Below are 20066 nucleotides of genomic sequence, written 5' to 3' on the forward strand. Positions count from 1 at the left end.
TTTCCTAAATTATCCCGCTCTGAACCTAATTTTTTGCAAAACTAAACAAAATTTTCACTTTCACTCTATATTTATTTCAATCAATCATATTCAATTACTTCAAATTTTTAAATTTAAAAGAAAATTCCTCCAGATTTTCCAGTCTTTAATATATAGAAAATCTAAAGAGTTCCTCTACTAAATGTAAAATATTTAATCTATAACAAGATTTAAAGTAACATTACCAAATAAAATCCATAAAAAATACATAAAACAAAAAAAATCTTAAATTCCTAAACAGTCAGATTTCTGTATAGCAATTAATTTTTATAAATGTTTTAAATATATTATTTAATAAACTTTAATAAATTTAAATTATTATGGGACGGGTTATGATCGATATTCTTATAAATTTAAAATGTCAATAATCCATTGCTACGACCATCGGTATTTTACACTAAAAAATAATAAATTTCTATACTAAAAAGTAATAAATTTCTAAAGATATAATTATACAGAAAATATAGGACTGTAGTGTACCGTTAAAAGATGATCCTTACAATTAAGTCTATCGAGATTACGGATTTTAGCAAGGTATGTATGCGGTTGGCGGGTTGTCCAAAAACTACAAATATAAGATTAAAATAAATATATTATATATAAATATATTTTTACATAGTTATGTATATATAATACGTGAAATATGTGATAATGTGAGGAAATTTAATTTATACCAATTAAGATATTTACAAAATATCAATATTATAAGTTATTTTTTCTTTGCCACTAAATTTTTTAAGAATAATTAATATACAATTTAGGTTGAGGACATGCTTGGGCATAACTTTAACGGCCATGATCTTAGCGGGTTGACCCGCTGCGGTCCAAGAAAAAAGAAATGTGGACCGACCTGTTTGACACATCTATATACATGATTATTATAAACCAACTGGTACAACTTAATAATATAAGTGGATATTAATAAGTTTTGTAATGAATTCTGGCTCATCCTCCGAATATTTTTATCTTGGATTGGTGAAATTAATTTATAACAAAAATAAATTATTGTGTTGTATATAAACCGCAGACTAAATTGTAGAATTAATAATCAAAATATAATTATACAATCTTAAATTTAAAATAAACCGTAAAAATTAACTGATAATTACAATTTGAAATTTAATGATTTTAGTAAAAAAAATAATTCCGCGGTGTACCGCGGGTTAAAATCTAGTAAGTAACTAAAGGGGTAAGAAACTTTTCTAGTTAAACAGAAGATAAAATCTTCTCCACAGAAACGATAAATCTTCATTTTTAATTATATGTTACACGTGTGCTATTGTAAGTATTCTATGAGCAAATTCTTCCTGAGAAGCAATATTAATACTTTCCGCTCTTGATTTTCCCGTAATTCACTGATTCACTATTAGTTAAGTATACTGTATAACTCGAAGACTAGATAAAAAAAAAATTCATTAATAATACTCACCAAAATAACTATCTCGAGTCTTTTAAAAAGAAACAAAAATGGTTGGAGTAAAAAACACAAAAAAGTTGTTGAAAAAAGCAAATAAAAATGTTATAATACAAAGATTTTTCAACCCTTCTCAACACTCGAGGAACGTCGTCTTCAACTATAGCCTTGAACTTTGAGATCTTTAACCTTTTTTTTTGAGCTCAACACTCGTGTGCATCTGACTTTGACCACATCTCTACAAAAACGCATATATGTGTGTGTGCCCGCATGCAAGTAGGCATATACAGTTTAATGTTTGATAAAAACGAAACCAAAAGAAACTTGGTTTTTCTCAAATCTTCCGTAGCTTCCTCTTGTTTTGTGGATCCTAGAACCCTTTTCTTCCTCTTCAATCCCCGAAACACGCAAGTTTAGTTTCTTCTTCTGAAATTTTGAATGAGAATAAGAATAAATAGACGACCGAAATGTCTCTAGTTTCTTCATTACCACCATATTGGTTTTGATATATATACTTTTATCTACTTAGTTTTCACAAGTTGTATACTCTCAATAATGGAAACTTACAGCTTCAAGGATGGTTCGTCCGTTGCCTCCAGCCCAATTTCGTCTCCCAATATCAGTACCCTTTTGAAAATCAAAGTTCTTTCTTGGTATGGATCTCAACATTCATGTCTTCTTTGGCATATATGCAAGTTTGAATTATTCATGTTGTAGACTTATGTAATGTATCTTTGTATGTGCGTGTGTGTGTCTGTCGCAGGAGTAAAGAGACAGGTCTACCTGCTTCAGTACATGTCCAAGTTTGCAACAAGACTTTTAACCTTCACAAGGTAATAATGTTTAATCAACCCTCCCAGGGAATGTTTTTTGGACCAAAAAATGTAGCCTATTTGTTTGTGTTAGTGTTTCTAATTAATGCCTCTTATGTTTTGTAGACTCTCTTGTGTACAAAGAGCGGATATTTTAAGGAAAGAGAGGATCAGCTATCAGAGATCGAGGTACCACAAGATTTTCCTGGTGGAGCAGAGACCTTTGAGAAGATTATGCTTTTCATCTATGGCTGCCCAACATTAATACATCCTTTCAACATAGCTGGACTCAGATGTGCAGCTCAATTTCTTGACATGACAGAGCATTATTCGACGGGTAACCTCTGCGAAAGATTTGACCTATATCTGAACCAAGTTGTCTTGCAAAACTGGGATGATACGTTAGTTGTCCTGAAGACATGTCAAGAACTATTGCCTTGGTCTGAAGATTTACTAATCGTAAGCCGGTGCATAGAATCTTTGGCTTTCACTGCGTGTATGGAGATTCTTGATCCCGAAAGACGAAGAGAAAAGCCGATGGTCATGCTTGAAGATTTGATGAATCAACCATGGGAATATACAACTGTAGAGAAAATCATAAACCAAGATACTTGGATCAAAGACCTCACAGATCTTCCATTCGAATTTTTCAGACAGGTTATTGGGTCACTTAGAAGACAAGGAATGAAAGAAAGATATGTAAGTCCGTTGATCGTCTTTTACGTCAACAAGTGTTTTATACCTGAAGATCAAACTAATACTGATATTCTGCAAAGAGCTCTAGATCTGCTTCTTACAAGAGACAAGGCATATAGGTTTGTTCCTGTAGGGTTTTATTTCGCGTGTCTCGCACGCAATTTGAAGCATGAAACTGTGGTGAAGCTGCAATGTCAGATTGTATCTCTTCTTCACACCGCCCACACCGAAAACTTTATTTATCCGAAAGCCTGGAACGGGAACGTTGCTTTCAGCCAAGAGCTGCTTACAATGGAAAACCTGTTTGTAGCATATGCATCAACAGAATCAGAACGTCATCTGACTTCCTCCCCAAGCAACGTGAGAGTTGGAAACTTGTGGGATGTTTATCTCTCTGGTTTACCATATGATCAAGATATGGAAACTAAAAGGTTCATTGAGCTGATTGAGACAGTCCCAATGTCATTCAGAGAGAGTCATGACCAACTCTACCTTGCAGTGAACGCATTTCTGCAGGTATGCCTTCACTTTTTTTCCCTTCTTCCATTATGTACAGTTAACCAACATTGTACCTTATGTGGTGCGGTTCTCTTTTAGGTACATAAGGACATATCTCAAGAAGAAAAAGGATCAATCTGCAGTTACCTAAATTGCCAAAAAATTTCAGAAGAAACTTCGCTCGAACTTGTACAAAACGAGCAAATGCCATTACGTTTAGTTGTCCAAGCGCTATTTGTTCAGCAGCTCAGCACGCATCAAGCTTTGAAAGACTGTTCTGACTCATTCAGATTCACAAACTCAGCAGACTTCTCCGGTAGTGTTGTTCCAAGCTCAAGACCCTTGACCTCCCAACACAGCCCTTGTACTGATGATGAAACCGGGCCAAGAAGCAGACCATTGTGCTTCTTGATGCAGAAAGATGCAACATTAGATGAGTACGAGTCAACAAGCTTCAGAATCCATAATCTTGAAGAACAACTAGTTTCTTTAAAGAAGACCCTTCAGTCGCACAGCAACCCAAAGAAGCCAACTTGCCTTGGGAAAAGATCAGCGAGTAGAAACAGAAACACTTTTGGACAAGTCACAACGGCTTGTATTGGCTCTGTAAGCTTTACTTCACAGAGAAAATATGCAAATAGGCTACTCCGGGTACTACGTAGAGTTAACTTGTTTGGAAGTAGAAAAACTAATAGAACTGAAAGATGAAACATGTATCAAATGGTAAGTATAGTTTACATGAATAATATCACTGAATAATATAGTCGTTTAACTATGTTGAATGCACTACTACGAAACAGACACAAATTATTAAATTAGATGTTTTTTTTTCGAAGAATGATTCCTTTTTTACAATTTAGCCAAAAGCTCAAAAGAAATATACATATATTACAAAGATACCAATTGAAAAAGCATACAGCATACACTAGGGTGTACATTATATATTCATATTTACACTTTCTCTACTTTAGTGGCTTTGTCACCGGGCTGCTACACGCTTTCGGAACCTGAGTTCCCATCAGCTTCGGGGATACGTTTGAGCATTGGAATGTGGCTGGACCGTCGGCTCCGGTGTACTTGATGTTAATGTTACCGAGCTCCACGTTCTGACATGGATGTCCCTTGCTGCACAAAAGCTTCACTGCGTCTTTGTTCCCTGATGTTCCTCTAATGTTCTTGAAGCTTATTTTGGACAGCTTGATCGTTGAAGCTTTCTAGGAACAGAAAAAACATAAAGCGTCATAACCAATAAGAAGTTGGTTAAATGTAACGAAGATCCCAAGCCAAATGTCATCTGATTTTTTGAATCTCAAAGAGAAAATGATGATATATCACATTAATTTGTAGGTACCTTCTTGTCGCACTGGTTCCATGGGCAGTACTCTTGGTCAATGAGGATGGGGTTGCTGACGTTCTTGAGGAGGATGTTCTCGAAATGGATATCGGAGGCGCTTGTGCTGCAAGCTGCAGTAGGCCATGTCTTGATCCTTAGCCCATTGTCAGTCTCTTGGAGGGTGCAGTTGACGATCTTGATGCCCATGACGTCTTGCTCGTGTCCGTACCTTCCGAGACTTCCAATACTGATTCCATGTCCGGGACCGCAGGTAACTCTTTCCACAAGAAGGTTCTTCATCCCGTCTCCGACAGAGACACAGTCATCTCCCGTGGAGATAAATGAATTGATGATCTTGATTCCATCACTTCTTCCCACGTGGATACCATCGGTGTTAGGGCTCTCTGCAGGGGCCACGATCTTGACTTCTTCGAATGTCATGTTCTTTGCACCAATCACGTTAATGTGGAAGTGCTTTGCGTCTAAGGAGGTTATGCCTCTAATTTTCGCGTTCGTAACAAAATCAAAACGGATGCTCTGTTCAACAATGACACCAAAATCATCAATAAATTTTAAAAAACTTTGGTTATCATGACCTCGAAAAATGTATGGACCTAGACCAAAATCTTTTAGATATTAAAAAATAAATAAGAATAACGTTGAGTGATCTTAATATAGTATGAAAAGATTTCATACGATGGGTAGTTTCTTGCACTTCCAAGTATGGTGGCAGTTATTGACCCTCCAAGCTGCGTTACCTTCACCGTCGAAGACACCACCTCCGTTCAACTTAAAGCCATCAATGTTGCGGAAGGCGATCCATTTCTCACTATGAACAGCGTTTCCGTCAGCTTTCACGGTACCTTGAAGAGCAATCCTTATTGGAGCTTTGCATGGACCCGTCATCTCGATTTCCCCAAGCTTGTATTCACCTTTTGGGATCAGAACGGTGCTCTTCGTCGGGAATTGGCATGCCTCGTTGAATGCTTTCAACAATGCCTGCACCGTGCATGCAAAGATTTTTAAATTGCTTGGAGAACAAGAAGACAATGTCAATCAACAAAGATGGTTGTTAGGTTTAGAACTTACTTTAGTGATGTCACAGCCTGGTTTAGAGCCAATGTTGAATACCTTTGCATTAGCTGATAAACCTAACAAACAAAAAATAAAGAACGCCGATACTCCAAAATTTACACGACCCATAACTGGGACTTATTTTAGTCACTAGCTAGTGATTACTTTTAAAATTTTTTATTTTATTTTTATTTTTTTGTAATACACTAGTTTTGACTATTTTATTATTTGGAAGTTTGTTTTTTTATTTTTTCTGTTTTCGTCCTTAGTTTTGCTGCCATTATATAGTTCTAGGAGGAGAGAGATTTGAACGTTCACTTTCTTCTCCACCGTTAACTTTTTTCATCGATATTATTGGAAGTTTTATACTTTCATTTTTAGAAACGAAGACTTTTTCCAGCCGTGATGGGGCCTAAATACTATTGATTGTGGGATTTGTGGAGTACCTAGGCCACCTCCAAAGCAATGATCTAAGAGGGTTTTTCAAAAAATTAAGACCATGAATGGATGCTATTTTTAAAATAGTTTTTAGATTTAGTTTTAGTTTCTAAATTTTAGATTTCGGTTTTAGATTTTCTTTTATTAGTTTTTTTTATGAAAATCTCAAAAACATATCTTGGTTTTTGAGAAAATTTAACTTTAAAAAAGCAAAAACTAGATTTTCTAATTAAACTATAGGATAACTAAAAGTAACTGAAAGAATAACTAAAAAGATAACTAAAAATCTAGAATTGTAAATGGGAGAATAAAAAAAAATAGTTTCCCTACAATTTAGTAAAACCAAATTTTAAAATCTTGATTGGTATAAAAAAGAGTTTTTGAAAAACAATAGTCTTGACCAACTTAGGAAATACAATACACTTAAACCGACTTAGACTAAGGCTTATGGCCGATGGGCCTTATGGTCTTGACCGATGGGCTTCATGGTATCAGACAATGTATATATGAGCCAGTTATGGAGTCCATCCTAAGTGATTTACAACACTGCCCCTTGGATGACATAACCGTGCCAATGCTAAGGGATCAATGCAATACGCTTGGGGATGCTGCCTCATTAAAACCTTACCAGGAAAATCTAGTGGGACAAAACCATGGTTAAGGAAAAAGAGTGCAGCACGCATTATTCCCCCTGTTCCAAGCATCACTCTAAGTCCTTAAGTCTCCGCATTCCAATCTGGTGCGTGAGCTTCTTGAATGTTGATGTCGGAAGTGACTTGGTGAAGAGATCGGCTGAGTTGTCGCTAGACTGAACTTGTACCACTTGAACTTCTCCGGCCTTTTGTAGTTCATGTGTGAAGAAAAACTTGGGTAGGATATGCTTCATCCGATCTCCCTTGACGTAACCTTCCTTGAGCTGTGCGATGCAGGCGGTATTGTCCTCATATACTACGGTGGGCTTCTTGTCTTCAATCATACCGCATGCTGTCCGAATATGTTGAGTCATCGACCTCAACCATACACACTCACGACTAGGAATGTCAATTAGGGCCAAACCCCGCGGGCTGGCCCGGCCCGGCCATGAAAAACACTGGGCTCGGACTTAAATATATATGTCCAGAAAAAATCGGGCTTTTCGGGTTCAGCCCGTTTGGGCTATAGGGTTTTTCGGGCTTAGCCCGACCGGGCTCGGGCCAGCCCGAAAAGCCCTTTAACAATTATATTTGTACCTTTTTGTTAACATTTTTGTTTGATTGCAATATTTGATTAATAATTTATTGTAAATAAAGTTTTAAATTCTAATCCTAGTTTTCATATATACTCAATAACCATATTTTATACTTTAAAATATTTATTAATGATATTTTATATGAGTTATATATTGGTTTATTTGGTTAAAGTATCGAAATTTTATTTAGTTTTAAACATTTTCTATTAAATTAAGTTGGTTGTAGTGAATATAGATGAGTTATTAAATTTTTGATTGATTTGTTTTATAGTGCACCTTTAAACACTGCTTTTTAAGGCTTATAAGTTTGAATTTTTGATCGATAAGATAAGCCCGAAAAAGCCCGAAAAGCCCTGTAGCCTTGTTAGGGCCGGGCTCGGGCTTTGAAACATAGGCTCGGAAATATTTCAAGCCGGGCCGGGCCGGGTTCAAACATATGCGGGCTTTACAGGTTTCAGACCGGTCCGGGCCAGCCCGATTGACACTCCTACTCACGACTGGTTTCATGCATAGCTAAAATCTCTGCATAATTAGATGATGTGGTCGCAATAGTCTGCTTCATAGAACACCATGAAATTGCTGTACCACCGTGTGTAAACACATAGCCGGTCTGAGATCTAGCATTATGTGGATCCGATAGATAACCTGCATCAGCAAAATCAACTAAACCTTCTTTGTTATAGTTAGTATAATATAAACTCAATCTGTCGTCCCTTGTAGGTAACGTAACACATGTTTGATACCGTTCCAGTGCCTTTGGGTTGGATAAAAACTAAATCTTCCTAGGAGGTTCACGGCAAAACATATGTTCTGGTCTAGTGTGGCTAACCAAGAACATTAACGCTCCTATAGCACTGAGGTATGGCACTTCGGGACTGAGAACTTCTTCATCGTCCTTCTTTGGACCAAATGGATCTTTATCCAAATCAAGGCTTCTCACAACCATTGGGCTGGTCAATGGGTGAGCCTGGTCCATATTAAATCTCTTGAGTACCTTTTCTGTATATGCCATTTGATGCACAAGGATTTCATCATTTATGTACTCAAGCTGCAATCCCAAACAGAACTTAGTTTTACCTAGGTCTTTCATTTCAAATTATTTCTTTAGATATTCTACTGTTTGGGCGATTTCACCATAGGTCTCAAGGATATTTAAATCATCCACATACACTGCTATGATTACAAACCCTTTGTTTGCAAACTTGTTTATAAAAATACATGGACTGATTGGGTCATTCTTATAACCTTCCTTGGTTAGGTACTCACTTAGTCTATTGTACCACATTCGACCACTTTGTTTCAGTCCATAAAGGGATTTGTTCAGCCTTATGCAGTATTGTTCTCGAAAACCATTCTTCTCTTTGAGCTCAATACCCTCTGGTAATCTCATATAAATTTCATTATCCAGTGGACCATATAAGTATGCGGTTACAACATCCATTAACCGCAAATCCAGTTTTTCTCTTATAGCCAGACTTATTAAGTACCTAAAAGTCGTTGTATCCATCACAGGGGAATATGTCTTCTCTTAATCAATTTCTGGTCTTTGTGAGAATCCTTGTACCATAAGCCGTGCCTTATATCTCACGATTTCATTATTCTCATTTCTCTTTCTTACAAAGACCCACTTATGTCCAATTGGCTTTATATCGAATGGTGTCCTTAAGATCGGACCAAACATATTCCTCTTCTTTAAAAAGTTTAACTCCACGTCAATGGCTTCTTTCCACTTTAGCCAATCTTTACTTTGAGTGCACTCTAATATAGACGTGGGTTCCTGATCCTCATTTGTTTCAAGTGCTACCTTATAAGCAAATATTTCATCAATGTCGACATTCTTACGGTTCCATTGTATTCCAGACATGATATAATTGATTGAGATCTCATTATTATCAATACCTATAGGACCTTGAGGTTTAGCGTCCCAAACCTCATTTGGTACCTTAGGATTTGCCGCGGCCATGTCTGTAATTTCCTTATCCTCGGTTTGTTTTGCACTTTTCTTAGATTTCCGGGGGTTCTTATCTTTGGAACTTTATGGTCTACCTCATTTTAAATGTGGCTTAGACTCTGCAGCAACTTGATTCTTGTGTTCCTTTTGAACATCAATACGTACTGGTGCATTACAAGCTGGTATGTACGATTTTGTTACTCTCTTTGGGTCAGCAAAGGAATCTAGCAACTGAATAGCTAGCTTTTGCAAATGTATAATCTTTTGGACCTCTGCATCACATGCTAGAGACCGAGGATCTTGCCAATTTAAGGATGTTTGATTCCATGATAATTCTTTAACCAGCTTGCTTGTCTCTCCACCCAACATAGGAAATTCGGATTCTGTAAATTAACAGTCCGCATATCTGGCCTTAAATAAATCACTTGTAGTTGGCTCAAGATACTTAATAATGGTGGGAGACTCATATCCAACATATATTCTCATCCTCCTTTGAGGTCCCATCTTAGTTCTCTGTGGTGGAGCAATAGGTACATAAACGACACACCCGGATGTTTTGAGATGGGATATGTCTGGCTCATGACCCATTAATAATTGGGATGGTGAATATTTATGTTCACTAAATGGCCTGATGCGTATAAGCTCCGCTGCATGTAATACTGCATGTCCCCAAGCCGACACAGGAAGCTTCGACCTCATTAGCAATGGTCGAGCAATTAATTGTATTCGTTTAATGAAGGATTCAGCTAATCCGTTCTATGTATGGACATGTGCCACAGGATGTTCCACACTCACCCCCATGGACATACAGTATTCATTAAACGCTTGGGATGTAAATTCACCAGCATTGTCTAGACGTACAGTCTTAAGAGGAAAATCTGGAAAGTGTGCTCTTAGTCTTATAATTTGAGCCAACAGCCTAGCAAATGCTAGGTTCATTGTTGATAGCAAACAAACATGCGACCATCTGGTCGATGCATCAATCATGACCATAAAATATCTAAACGACCCACAAGGTGGGTGTATAGGTCAACAAATATCTCCTTGTATCTTTTCCAGAAAGTTCAAAGTCTCCTTAGTTACTTTGACTGGGGTTGGCCTTATAATAAGTTTCCCTTGTGCACATGCTACACATGTGAGATTCTTAGGGATAACTTTTCTCTCTTTAAGAGTGTGCCCATTTGAATTCATAATTAGCTTACGCATCATGTTAGAACCCGGATGGCCAAGCCGGTCATGCCATAGAGTGAATTGTTCATTGAACATTTTATTCTTTGCCAAATTAACCTCTATCATATTAATCTTAGCATGGTAAAGACCAGTGGCTAGTGCAGGTATAGTCTCTAGGACTTTCTTATGTCCTTGTACGATTTCAGTAATATATAGGAACTCTTTGTTTCCTTCGCCATTTGTTTCAACATGGTAACCATTCAATCGAATGTCCTTAAAACTCAAATAGCTTCTCTTAGAGCTGGGTGAATACAAGGCATCACTTAGTTCAAGATGTGTGCCATTTGGTAATAATATATGAGTATGGCCGTAGCCTTCTATTAGGCTTGCTATACCCGCAATACTACTAATATTGGCATTTTTCATTATGAGATTAATAAAATATCTCTTGTCCTTCAAAATTGTGTGGCTGGATCCACTGTCCACCACAAGTATATTCTTGTCCTCACCATTTCTATAATGGACAATAATTTTGTTTAAAATTTAATAAAACAAGCAAATATGTGTTAAAGGTAATAAAATCATTGAATTTAAACCAAATAATTATCCAATAAAATAATCCAATCAAATGCAAAGCATAAAACATAGAAATTAAACCAAATCAACATTTAAACTTAGTTATCTTCTTTTAGGCAATCAGAAGTCTCATAGTCAAGTTGGTCATCATTCTCATGGTCGAAATCTCCTTCACCATCGAGATGAACCAGGTTAGCTTCTGGATTTTTTTTCAAACTCTCTTGATAGAGGTCAATGAGAAACTTAGGTGTTCTACACATCTTGGCCCAATGATTAGACATACCACATCGGTGACAAACCGATTTAGCCTTGTGTTGTGGNGAACTCTTTGTTTCCTTCGCCATTTGTTTCAACATGGTAACCATTCAATCGAATGTCCTTAAAACTCAAATAGCTTCTCTTAGAGCTGGGTGAATACAAGGCATCACTTAGTTCAAGATGTGTGCCATTTGGTAATAATATATGAGTATGGCCGTAGCCTTCTATTAGGCTTGCTATACCCGCAATACTACTAATATTGGCATTTTTCATTATGAGATTAATAAAATATCTCTTGTCCTTCAAAATTGTGTGGCTGGATCCACTGTCCACCACAAGTATATTCTTGTCCTCACCATTTCTATAATGGACAATAATTTTGTTTAAAATTTAATAAAACAAGCAAATATGTGTTAAAGGTAATAAAATCATTGAATTTAAACCAAATAATTATCCAATAAAATAATCCAATCAAATGCAAAGCATAAAACATAGAAATTAAACCAAATCAACATTTAAACTTAGTTATCTTCTTTTAGGCAATCAGAAGTCTCATAGTCAAGTTGGTCATCATTCTCATGGTCGAAATCTCCTTCACCATCGAGATGAACCAGGTTAGCTTCTGGATTTTTTTTCAAACTCTCTTGATAGAGGTCAATGAGAAACTTAGGTGTTCTACACATCTTGGCCCAATGATTAGACATACCACATCGGTGACAAACCGATTTAGCCTTGTGTTGTGGTTTGAAAGATCCGCGGCCCCTACTACCACGACCACGACCTAAGTCGGATCGGTTCCACGGCCATAACCATCATATTGGTTCCCTTGGTAATGTCCACGTCCTCTTCCACCACGGCCACGGCCATGGTGCTTATCTCTATAGACGTAATTAGACTCCTTAGTCTCCTTGGGCTCTTTAGGCTTTATGGGATTTTTCTTTGCCATGTCAACCTTGTGTGCTTCTGGTAATGGGGCTGTACCAGGAGGTCTCAATGCACTATTCATCATCAATAGTTTATTGTTCTGCTCAGCCAGCAGCAAACAAGAGATTAGGTCTGCATAGGTCTTAAACCCCTTTTCACGATACTCTTGCTGAAGCAGTATGTTGTTAGTGTGAAAAGTAGAGAATGTCTTCTCTAGCAGATCCTTCTCAGTAATCTCAGTACCACACAACCTCAAAATCGAGACTATCTTAAATAGCTCTGAGTTATACTCATCCACGGATTTAAAATCCTGGATCCTTAGGTTATTCCAATCGAATTGGGCCTTTGGTAGGAGCACCATCTATTGGTGTCCATATCTGCTTTTCAGCTCTGTCCAAAGGTCAAGAGGATCTTTAATAGTGAGGTACTGGTTCTTGAGACTCTCAGCAAGGTGATGACGTATATGCATAATTGCCTTATACTTTTGCTTTTCAGAACATTCAAAGTCTTCCTCAATGCACTCGCATAAGTCCTTTGATTTCAGATGGATCTTAGTATCCAAAGCCCATTGCAAGTAGTTATCTCCAGAAACATTAAGGGCAGCATAGGAGATGTTGTTGAGCTTAGTCATCTGCACAATATAGAATATACAACCGATCATTAGCATGCGGTATTTGAGACCGAAACATGCAATCAATTAATAGGTCATCGGTATTTGAGACCGAACCATGCCATCAAATTTAAACTTAGGTCATGCAGTATTTGAGACCGAAACATGCCTTACCTTTATTCATAATTTTCGTGGCTTTGGTATGCATGAAAACAAACAAACCTAGATAAACACTAGCATGCAACAATTTCCTTTTACTAATATTTCCTTTTTCTCTTATAATGGAATTCCTATTCTAATTAGGAAAAGTTTTAGGAAAAATTTTCTAGGTTTTAGAATGATTACTAAAATTATTTTGGAAGTTATCCTAATGATTTTAACAACCTAGAACAAATCTATGAGATCGATTTTAGGGTTCATGCAACCGAATTTTACAGAAACAATTTATGCAACAACCGATTCAAATTTCTTCCTATGCAAGGTTTGATTTTAATTTCAAGGATGCATGCAACATATAAAGCAATCAAGCAACAACAAAAAACCAGATTTTAATCATGATATAAACGGTTCAATTACAAGCAAACTAAACAGCCCTAAACCTCACAGCAATCCGATTTTAAAGTTTTAGGGTTTAGAGATCTTAAGCTTTTGTTAGTTGTGTAATTGCATGTTTAGGGTCCTTAATAGTTTTAGGTCAGATTCGATTATATATGTGTCCAATAGGTTTGATTTTACCTTAACACCAATAGGGGGTTGACTGGATTTGATCTGGGAGCTAAAGACCTCAGATATATCTTTGATCACGAACCTCGAACTTGGACAGGACCACGAACCGATCACGATCAGAAGCTTTTCACGAACAGAACCGGACCATGAACCTCAAACAAGTCACGAACAGAAACTTAATCACGAACAGAACCAGACCAGGAACAATGATTGATCACGAACTGGTCACGAACAGGAACCGATCGCCGAGAGTTTGGACTATTGCCAAGCTTGGACGAACAACGACTTATGTGCGGTGGCCGTTAAGGGTTTTAGGGTTTTCTCAGTTGGACTTTAGAACAAGTTGTGCTGATAACGTGTTATAAATGTAGAGAACTCGAAGGTTGTAATTCTCTTATTCTTATTCATTGAATCAAATAGAGGTTACATATATATAGTAAAGAACTAAGCCTTATCACAATAGGAAATACAATATACTTAAACCGACTTAGACTAAGGCTTATGGCCGATGGGCCTTATGGTCTTGACCGATGGGCTTCATGGTATTGGACAATGTATGAGCCGGTTATAGAGTCCATCCTAAGTGATTTACAACAGATTTCAGTTTGCTCAAGACTTCTTTTCCACTCTTTTCCTTGTCTAGGATTCCACACGCGTCTAATTTGAAGGCAAACTGCCTTGCTAGGTCTTTGAGATATCTTATTTTTGTAACTACATTTTAAACTATTTTTTTCCATTTTGGGCAACCAATCTTGGAGTTCTCTTTTAATTAATGTTTGGTTGAAAAAAAAAACCAAAACCTTTATCAAAATTTACAAAACATTCAAGGCCTAAATTAATTACCAGTATCTAACGAGATTTTAGAATTGTTTCAAAGTAAATAATGAACACATGTCACATACCTAATAATTCAGTTAATATAAAAAAATTATACTAAAATAATTTTTTTTTCTTTTTTTTTTTAGAAACTTTTGTGGTTGTAGCGTTGGAGGTAGCTAGATTGGAGATAAAACCCAAAAAAAAAAGATTGGAAAGATTGGATGGTAATATCATAATGTACTTTGAACAAAAAATAATGTGCAGGTCGTATAGTATTTGGGTTTGTTTACAATTAAAGAGATTTGTTCAGGATGTGCTCACAAATGCAGCTCCTAAAATTCGATGTGTATAGATAGATGCTAATGTATATACTATGAAAGATGGCCAATTCTCTCCATTTGAGTGACACATCAGCTGTGGAGAGAGTGCCACATGTCTATCCTCATTAAAAACAAAGAGACCTAAACTAAAAGAAATATAAATATCTTCTATATCTTTTTTTTATATCACAAAAACAGTTTTAGTATTTACATAAAAAATTTAGAGAACCTAATAATATGTCCCAAGAAAGTAGATGCATTACCAAAAGACAAAAAAGACATCGTGAATGAACCAAAGAGCTCTCCTCTTGGCGTAAACAATGAATCTATGGACATATGGTTTATGAGTTACAATTTTGTCAACCGTTTAAAGAGTTGATCGAGATATTTGTTAATATTGTAGAGAAATTCATGAAATATTTAGAAGTTGTCAAAGATAAAATTAAATGAAATTCTTATTAAAAACAAAATTCTAGAGTTATATTCAAGAAATTAGAGAGTTAAAGGAAGATGTCTATCTTAATAATATCTACTAGATTTGGACCCGTGCTAGAGCACGGGTTGAAATTCATTTTATCTGTATTATAATTTCAAAATAAAATATAATTTATAAGACGGTTTAGCATTGTAAACTGAGAAACGATTGTTATTATTATTATTATTTTTTTTTGTATGAATATGAGAAATGTATTTTGGTGAATGGAGATCTGAATGATTTATATCAATATTTTTTAACCATGACCGGACAGGCTGGTTGGTTCGATCCAACCACAACCCGATAGGTATTCCAGTCCGGATAACCTCTAAAAACCTAACAAATAAAACCCGCAAAAAAACCAGAAAATCCGCTAAACCCAGTGAACCGGTGGTTGAACCGGCGGGTCGGACCGGATTGTCGGTCTCAAATTAAAATATTTTATTTTGGTCACACTTTAAACTCAAACCAAATTAAAAATAAATGTTGTTATTTATAAAAGAATAAGTTAGTTATTTTATCTAAAAGTTTAATTTTAGTTGTTTAGTACTTAACTATGTATGTTTTGTTCATATATTTATAGAAAAGTAGATGTTATATTCATAAAATGTAATCAAACTAATAAACTAATTGACCCGTAATTCAATCGGTCCGACTTTTTGACCCAGTGATCCGAAAAACTTTTGGTCCGGTTTTAAAGACATTGATTTATATTAAAAGCTTGGAAGGGTGTTAGGTCAGATTTTATTTTGAAATCCACAATAAAATCTCGGAAATCACGATTAAGTGTGATTAATTGCCAAAATTTTATTACTTTTTACGCCTAACATTATATTTTTATGCCTAACACTATATATGGTGTAACAATATATGGAATAATCAAGATTTTTTTTGGAAATTGTATAAATCATTGGAATATTATCTTTAAGAGGATTTTTTGAGATATTCTTAAGTGTATTCGTAATTTCATATAGCCCACGGATTTTATCTATAACTTCTTTTTGTAACCAACCTATATTTAATATATTATCTATTTTGTAACTAACTTAAAAAATTATATATTCTATAAAAAAAAGTTGTGTACTTCCGTTTTATTATACAAAAAAAAGTTGTGTACTTTCTTTTTAGGGAGATTCTCAATAATAGCACCAATTTGAGTTTTTTTGTCAAAATTAGCACACACTTTCAAAAGTTCCAAAATTAACACAAATTTAATAAAAATAAATAATTTTGAGAATCTCCCTATTTTTAATTTTAAAGAAAATCTAAAATATCAAATATTAAGATCTTCGATCTCTCATCGTTGCAGTGTTCTCGCAGCCGACGACCACCTCTTCCGCCGTTCTTTCTCACTGGAGTCTCCAATTCTACCATCTCTGTTCCATCATCTATTCACATCTTCGTGAACCACACTAAACCCAATTCAAAGCGAACCAAATCAGTAATCATTGCTTCTGTTGTTATTCTGTAGGGGTTATTGTTTGGTTGCATATCAATTGTACGCTCTCGAAAGAATTGAACAGTTTTGCTGCTCCAATAAAACGTCTTTACTGATGGCAGGAGTTCGGGACCCGAGTTCATATGTTTGGATACCGGGTTGAATCGGAAAACCAGTGTTTGATTTTGGATAGGAGAGTTACGCTAGTGCGAAGTTGAGTCTTGGATTGTCAACGTGCGGTGATAATCTAAAGGAAGTGAATGATTCGGTGACAAATTTTGTGGAATTTGCTAAAAAGAGAGTTCCAAAGAGTGAAAGGTTTGAGTCATTGAACTTATTTGATAACACTTTTAAAAGTATCAAGGAGATGGGTTTCCAACACTTGACTCAGGTTACAACCAGTTTGTAATTGAATATGATGTTTTTTTCTTTTTTTTTCTTGTTAAGAACAGTGATGATGATTGAAATTTGTATAATTTCAACACTTTTTGCAGATACAAGATAAAACAATTTTACCATTGATGGAGGGAAAAGATGTGTTTGGAGCTGGCAGGAATGGTTCTGGTAAAACCTTAACTTTTCTTATTCCTACTGTTGAGCTTCTTTACCATGTCCGCTTTACTCCTTGCAACAGTACAGGAAAATTCCCACGAAAATCTTGGATTGTATCCTAGATTTCCTTGAAAATTTAGGAAGGATCCCACAAAATATCAGGAAAACTTCTTTTGACTTCATGACGAGCTTCATAAAAAGTTAGGATTTCATGAGGACACTAAAGACTTTTTGGCTTTATAGGTTTTTCTTTCTTTGTTGTATGTTCATGTTTAGCTTGCAACCACATATACTATATTTCTTTCTATGTTATTCAAATTTTTTTTGTAGTAATGCTGAGTTTTTATATTGAATGTTTTCTTGTTTTATGAATTCAAATTTATTTTCATAAAACCATTATTCATATATAGATCCTTCTTTACCCATTTCAAACTTTTGTTAATAGCTCTTAGAATATTTTCTCATGTTCTTGCAACTTAAAAAACCAGCACCTAACACTCTTTGAAAATTCAGGAAGGAATCCATGACATTCAGGAAAGCGTCCTTGAATTTCATGATGAGCTTCATTAAAAGTTTGGAGTTCATGATGAACTTAAGGAAGACCTTCACTAAAAATCTGGACATTGGTAAACATCAGAATATGCACAAAAATGAATTATTTACCCTTCACTGATCGTAATCTTAGTCATATTGGACTTTCATAAATGAAAATTTATTCATGAAAGATTGAGTGATGTTTAGGAATGATTCTTTAGAATTTAGGACAACTTTCATAAACAAAATAGAAAAGTGATTTCTTTGACATTAGGAAAGGAATAAAAGAGTGTAACCAGTAAGCAAAGCAATTTATTTGCAGAAACTATAACAATAAACATTAATATAGGTTACACACCAAGCTGGATGCAAACAAAATTATTTAGGAAGAATTGAATGATGTTTAGGAAGTATTCTTTAAAATTAATGATAGCTTTCATAAAAAAGAAAGACATGGGCATTGTTGCGCAGCCAAAATTGATGGTGGCTCAGCCTGAAAAGAAGTTAAAAGCTCTGAACTAATTAACACGTTATGATGAAAAAGACATAAATGGTTTCCAATGGTGGTACAAAGTAATGGGTACAATGAATAATATTTGGATAGGTGGAGGATATACAGTGAAGTGAATGCATTGTGATGTTGGTTGGATCAGCACAGTTGCTATTGAAATAGTAAAACATCAGAGTCACTGCTATGTTTTTCTGATTTGTTATTATATGGTTTGCATCTTCCTCTTTGTTCCCTATCTCTGTACTGGTGGAGGGTTTGGCAGTGTTAAGATCCCTTTGAACCAGCTACCTTACAATCTAAAGCTCATGTTGTCTAAGTTGTTGAGAGTTTCTGATCGTTGTGGAAATCTATTGGAGTCATTCGAACTATTAATTATGTTCAGTTTACTTGCTGACACAAGTTCAGTTTTTGCTTGCTTTACCTGCAAAAAACATCCCAGTTCACAAGGCTTTAACATCCATAAGCATTGTAAGAACGAAGCATGGACAAATCAAAAAGAGAGAGAACCCACCCGCATCTCTGTGTTTCCTGCCACTTCCAAGACTATGTCACCAGCATGAGCAAAAAAATTCACCCAACATGTTAAGAGATAGAATCCAAGCAGTCACATAAGCCTTGAAAATTAAAAAAGATTCTCAAATATTTATGAAGGATTTCTTGAATTTCAGGAAAGCCTTCACAAGCAAAAAAAACAATAAACAAAGTGTATTACACACATCCTCCCACAAAGCATCGATTTCATAATTCATAATCTGAAAGGGAGGACATGAGCTTCCATCATGTCTGCATCATATACGTACACATCAAGACAAAGAAGATGAAACTTATTAGCATCATACCCAATACACACATAATTAACTGTCTTTAGAAACTAATTACGATTATATATTGATATGCTTATAAACCAAGTATGGAAAGAGATCAGTCTATTGCTGCCTAGTTCATCAATTATTTGAGCCATGAGATGTAATCTTGGTGACTGCAAAGTTCATAAGCAAGCTCAGATAGTAAAAGCATACAAAGGTCAAAAGAAACTAAAGAATGAAGTCACCTTCGTCTGTAGGTTTGACTCTAAAATTGTGATTATGAATTGAACTACAAGATTTTAACTTGATAAAGTTTAGACTCAGGACAAGGGGAAGACATATCTCTAGCCTAGAATGTGAGCAAGTGTATCAAACAATTAATATACTGGGAATTCGCCAAGACGTGCTTAACAAACACAAGGTTTGTTCCCTGAACATTATCAATACAAGTACATATACAGTAGTCAATTCCAAAATGTTTGAGAGCAGTGTATAATGAAACACTGACATTATCGTGATTATGTTTTGCAATGGCACAGAGCGTCACTTCCGTAATCAGTACCTCGTTGCATTTTTTGTACTCAATGGTGGTGCTCCATCGTAAGGGTCACAAAGATTGAAAAAGTAATCAAATTTATCCCACTCAGTTCTGAAACTTTAATCCATAACAATTCCAACAAAACAGAGAGCTTAATACACTTATAGACATAACAATCCAACAAACAGAGAGCTTAATACACATAGATTCTGAACTCAATCCAAGTATTCATATAAACGGTTTGGTGGTCAGTACAGTCTCACTATAGTGACGAAACTCACCTTCGCTGAGTCCATTTGTGTGGTCGTGGCGGTGGGGATTCGCGG

At 35.7% G+C, this 20066-nt stretch overlaps 2 protein-coding genes and 1 long non-coding RNA gene across 3 annotated transcripts; 1 reads left to right on the forward strand and 2 right to left on the reverse strand.

The window, feature by feature from the left end:
* On the forward strand, nucleotides 2009-4167 carry LOC104751107 (BTB/POZ domain-containing protein At5g48130). The gene is made up of 4 exons (XM_010472986.1): nucleotides 2009-2106; nucleotides 2217-2286; nucleotides 2392-3477; nucleotides 3559-4167. Exons 1-4 carry the CDS (start codon nucleotides 2009-2011, stop codon nucleotides 4165-4167), a joined length of 1863 nt encoding a protein of 620 aa, XP_010471288.1.
* On the reverse strand, nucleotides 4290-6102 carry LOC104722810 (polygalacturonase-like). Its single transcript, XM_010441050.1, has 4 exons — nucleotides 5882-6102; nucleotides 5489-5791; nucleotides 4811-5329; nucleotides 4290-4673 (listed from the first exon to the last, which is right to left on the reverse strand). The coding sequence occupies exons 1-4, from the start codon at nucleotides 5993-5995 to the stop codon at nucleotides 4422-4424; spliced, it is 1188 nt and encodes a 395-aa protein (XP_010439352.1). The 5' UTR covers nucleotides 5996-6102; the 3' UTR covers nucleotides 4290-4421.
* Nucleotides 18400-20060, reverse strand: LOC104722818. The gene is made up of 2 exons (XR_757252.1): nucleotides 18908-20060; nucleotides 18400-18817 (listed from the first exon to the last, which is right to left on the reverse strand). It is a non-coding gene; the product is annotated as an uncharacterized LOC104722818 (long non-coding RNA).

The sequence above is a fragment of the Camelina sativa genome, chromosome 2 (assembly GCF_000633955.1).
Source record: "Camelina sativa cultivar DH55 chromosome 2, Cs, whole genome shotgun sequence".
NCBI classification, from domain to species: Eukaryota; Viridiplantae; Streptophyta; class Magnoliopsida; order Brassicales; family Brassicaceae; genus Camelina; species Camelina sativa.

Bases quoted from the DNA above. Each gene is read 5' to 3' on its own strand.
- LOC104751107 (XM_010472986.1), top strand. From the start codon at position 2,009: ATGGAAACTTACAGCTTCAAGGATGGTTCGTCCGTTGCCTCCAGCCCA. The intron at 2,107-2,216 runs GTATGGATCTCA...TGTCTGTCGCAG, and splicing joins AAAATCAAAGTTCTTTCTTG to GAGTAAAGAGACAGGTCTAC. The intron at 3,478-3,558 runs GTATGCCTTCAC...GTTCTCTTTTAG, and splicing joins CAGTGAACGCATTTCTGCAG to GTACATAAGGACATATCTCA.
- LOC104722810 (XM_010441050.1), bottom strand. From the start codon at position 5,995: ATGGGTCGTGTAAATTTTGGAGTATCGGCGTTCTTTATTTTTTGTTTG. The intron at 5,792-5,881 runs GTAAGTTCTAAA...TGCACGGTGCAG, and splicing joins CAGGCTGTGACATCACTAAA to GCATTGTTGAAAGCATTCAA. The intron at 4,674-4,810 runs GTACCTACAAAT...TTCTGTTCCTAG, and splicing joins GGAACCAGTGCGACAAGAAG to AAAGCTTCAACGATCAAGCT.